The 3,111-nt window shown below is 40.0% G+C and overlaps 1 protein-coding gene across 1 annotated transcript in view; it reads right to left on the minus strand.

The window, feature by feature from the left end:
• The window catches only part of LOC107670257 (tubulin epsilon chain-like), a 25,775-nt gene that overhangs the window by 6,479 nt on the left and 16,185 nt on the right, over positions 1–3,111 (minus strand). Inside the window, exons 6-9 of the mRNA XM_016462803.1 lie at positions 1,469–1,590; positions 1,199–1,386; positions 607–779; positions 161–301 (exon numbers count right to left, since the gene is read on the minus strand). Of these exons, the coding sequence (XP_016318289.1) occupies positions 161–301; positions 607–779; positions 1,199–1,386; positions 1,469–1,590 (624 nt within the window). The remainder of the gene's footprint in view (positions 1–160; positions 302–606; positions 780–1,198; positions 1,387–1,468; positions 1,591–3,111) is intronic.

The raw sequence follows: 3,111 nt of genomic DNA on the forward strand, positions 1-3,111 counted from the left end.
CTTAAAAATGTAGTAGCCAAATTGGCTGGTGAGTGAAAAAGTTAATTTCAATCCCTGTATATATATATATATATATTGCAAACCCAGGGTATTTGAGGCAGGTATAAGAGCATACAATAAGAAAATAGGTAAAAATTACTGCGGGTATATAATGACAAACCTGCGTGGTGGTATGTTGACATCAGCAAGTGTGTACAGAGGAGTTAGACTGGACAAAAGGTAGTGTAACCGCGGGAACGGAACAAGGTTCATGGCTATCTCATTCAGATCCATGTTGAGAGAGCCCTCAAACCGTGCTGAACTTCAAGAGGAGAAATTAATTCAATACAATTAAATTAGTGAGAAAATCTAATTAAATTAGTGAGAAAATGTCTTACTTTTTTTTTTTTTAAAGAGTCAAAGACAACAGATGGCTAATTACATGTCTTCTAAGCTTTTTATTTTTAGAATGTTTTCCAGTCAATTAAAAAAATATTTAAGTGCCAATTTTTATGTGATGACCTTACTAGCCATATACACATATAGAAATTATCCACCAATCTGAGACTATAAACCAGAACAAAATAGCTCAGCAGATAATGTCCATTGTCACAAAGCATTTAGTACCTGGTAATATTAAGAAGTAGATTGGCCACAATGTTGTTCATGGCATCAAAAGGTTTCTCGACCTTCACCACCCCTCCTTGTCCCGAGATGATGGTACAGTCCTTCTTGATGGTACAGCCTGGTTTGCCAGTGTTGGACATGTGTTGTATCTTACCAACAATATCAACCAGAGACTACAATAAAGGTAAAAAATATATATATAATTGAAATCATCATGATATATACTGACCCTCACGCTGTTCCAAAACTTTATGACGTCCTTTCATATGTGTAACACAACAGGAACAATTTTGGGAAAAGCAGCAGTGACAAGGTCTGTCAAGTTATAAACAGGTTAAAAAAGTACAATAAATGTAGTCCATGTGACTTGTATTCCAACTTTCCCAAAGGCACGAAACCACAGTTTTGTATGAGGAACAGACTGATATTAAAGTCATTATTCCTATCTTTCCATCCAGTTTGGTAATGAGAAATGTGAGCAATGTTTAGCATCATTGACGTCAAATATGGTGCAATGTGTCTTCACTTGCTTTATCAGAGTATACATGACTGCAAATATGGTTTGAGAGCTATGATGCCAGGAAAGGGATACCTTGTCATCAACTGGCAAGACACAGTCTGCGTGTTCTGTGAGTTCTTTCATGGCTAGGATGCTGTTGTAAGGAGAGGTGATGACATCATCTTCTGCTGTCGGGTAGACAGAGGTCACTATCCGACATACCTCTGGGAACTCGTCTTCTAGAAGCTTCAACACAAACGTGCCTAACCCCGAACCAGTACCTAAACACACAAATGTACGCTTAGGTCAGCCCAAGTTTCTCAACCACCAACACGGGTAACATGCCAGACATCAGAAGCTTACCTCCTCCCATAGAGTGAATGAGGAAGAAGCACTGAAGGCAATCACAGTGTTCTGCAGCCTTGCGGACCTGATCCACAATCTGCTCTCTGTAGGCCAAGCCATATGTGTGATGCCCGACCGCCCTAAGAGTCATAGACCAATCACAGTATCAGTCACTGATCAACAGTCAAATAAAAAAAACACAATGCATAACTAAAAATACTCTGTCATTAACTAAAGAATAGGATACATATTAAAAATCAGCACTCTTAGAATACGGCTTGTCCAACCTGGAACTAATCGTTGTACGCATTTGTTATGATAAAATTTTACATCAGTCTACATGTCTTAAAACGTTGCCTCAGTAGACAGCTTACCAGTTTTTAGAACAGGGCTATTAAAACTGCACCATATTATGAAGGATTACAAATGTTTTAAAGTATAAACAATTTCAATTTCATAAAAAGGCTCTGGTTTAATAGCTAGGTATAGCATGTATTTGTTTTAAAAGCCAAATTTAACATTAAAACTTGTAATGATTTTGGTGAACTGATGTTTGTTTTTTAACACCAACTGCAAGTCAATGTGACAATGTCTGACTCTGACTCATCTTTGGCCTTAGGTTATGACTGGCTGGTGTCATTGCAATCAAAATCAGTTTTTGAATATCTGTCTAGAATGACAAGCAATTTACCTTGTGCACTGATACACGAAGAACCACTTAAACAGTCAAGTACTATAAAATGTGACTGTTCAGTAACATGCCTGGAGGCTGTCAGGAGCTTCTGAAGTATAAAAACACATGGGCGTGTCAACCACATGAGGAATAGCAACACAGGTCTGGTTTATATCTGGTATTAAGATCCATCTCAGGTGATGGGTGACAAGTAGAGCCCGACCGATATATCGTTTTGCCGATATTATTGGCCGATATGAGCCTGTCGCCGATATATCGGTATCGGCGAATATACCGCCGATATGAAAATTTTTTTTACAGAACATATAACGCAGATAAAATGCTTGAAATTGTGTAATTACTTAGTTTGTCCAGCAGAGCGCGCTCCATTGTTTGCTACTGGCGACCTGGATGAAACGCTTTAAAGCTTAAGTCTATGGAAAACCATTGAAACTTTGAACAGCCATATATCCGTAAAGGCGAGGCGAATCCGCACCAAATTTGGGGGATCCCTTCAGCTCGAGGAACCCTCTCGAACGCGAATCGAGTGTACGTCTTCCGGCGCTGACCGATCAAGCGATCCCGGGGGGCTACCGACGCGTCGAGGGTGGCGTTCGATAGGGCTCCTTGAGCTGAAGGGATCCCCAGAATTTGGTGGAGATCCGCCGGCTTGTTCGTGAGATAGTAACACCAGTCAACACATTCACTTCAGTAAGGAGGTCTCTTGTTCAGGCAGCAGCATTCAAGCGTTGTCTTATTCGACCGTAAGTGCCCTGCGAAGTGGACTTCACATGATATTCCGCCATGATTCCAGTTCCAAGGGAACGTACACGTTACATTCAAAGGGCATTAAAGTGCGCTAGACATGAATTTATATTGTATTTATTTACAGAGGTAGGGGAGAGCGGGGCACAAAGTAACACTTTTTGACTTTCTCAGTTTGTGTAAATCCACATGGGGTTCAGAATATATATATTTTTTTATCCAC

Source organism: Sinocyclocheilus anshuiensis, unplaced genomic scaffold, assembly GCF_001515605.1.
Source record: "Sinocyclocheilus anshuiensis isolate Anshui unplaced genomic scaffold, SAMN03320099.WGS_v1.1 scaffold937, whole genome shotgun sequence".
Lineage (NCBI taxonomy): Eukaryota > Metazoa > Chordata > Actinopteri > Cypriniformes > Cyprinidae > Sinocyclocheilus > Sinocyclocheilus anshuiensis.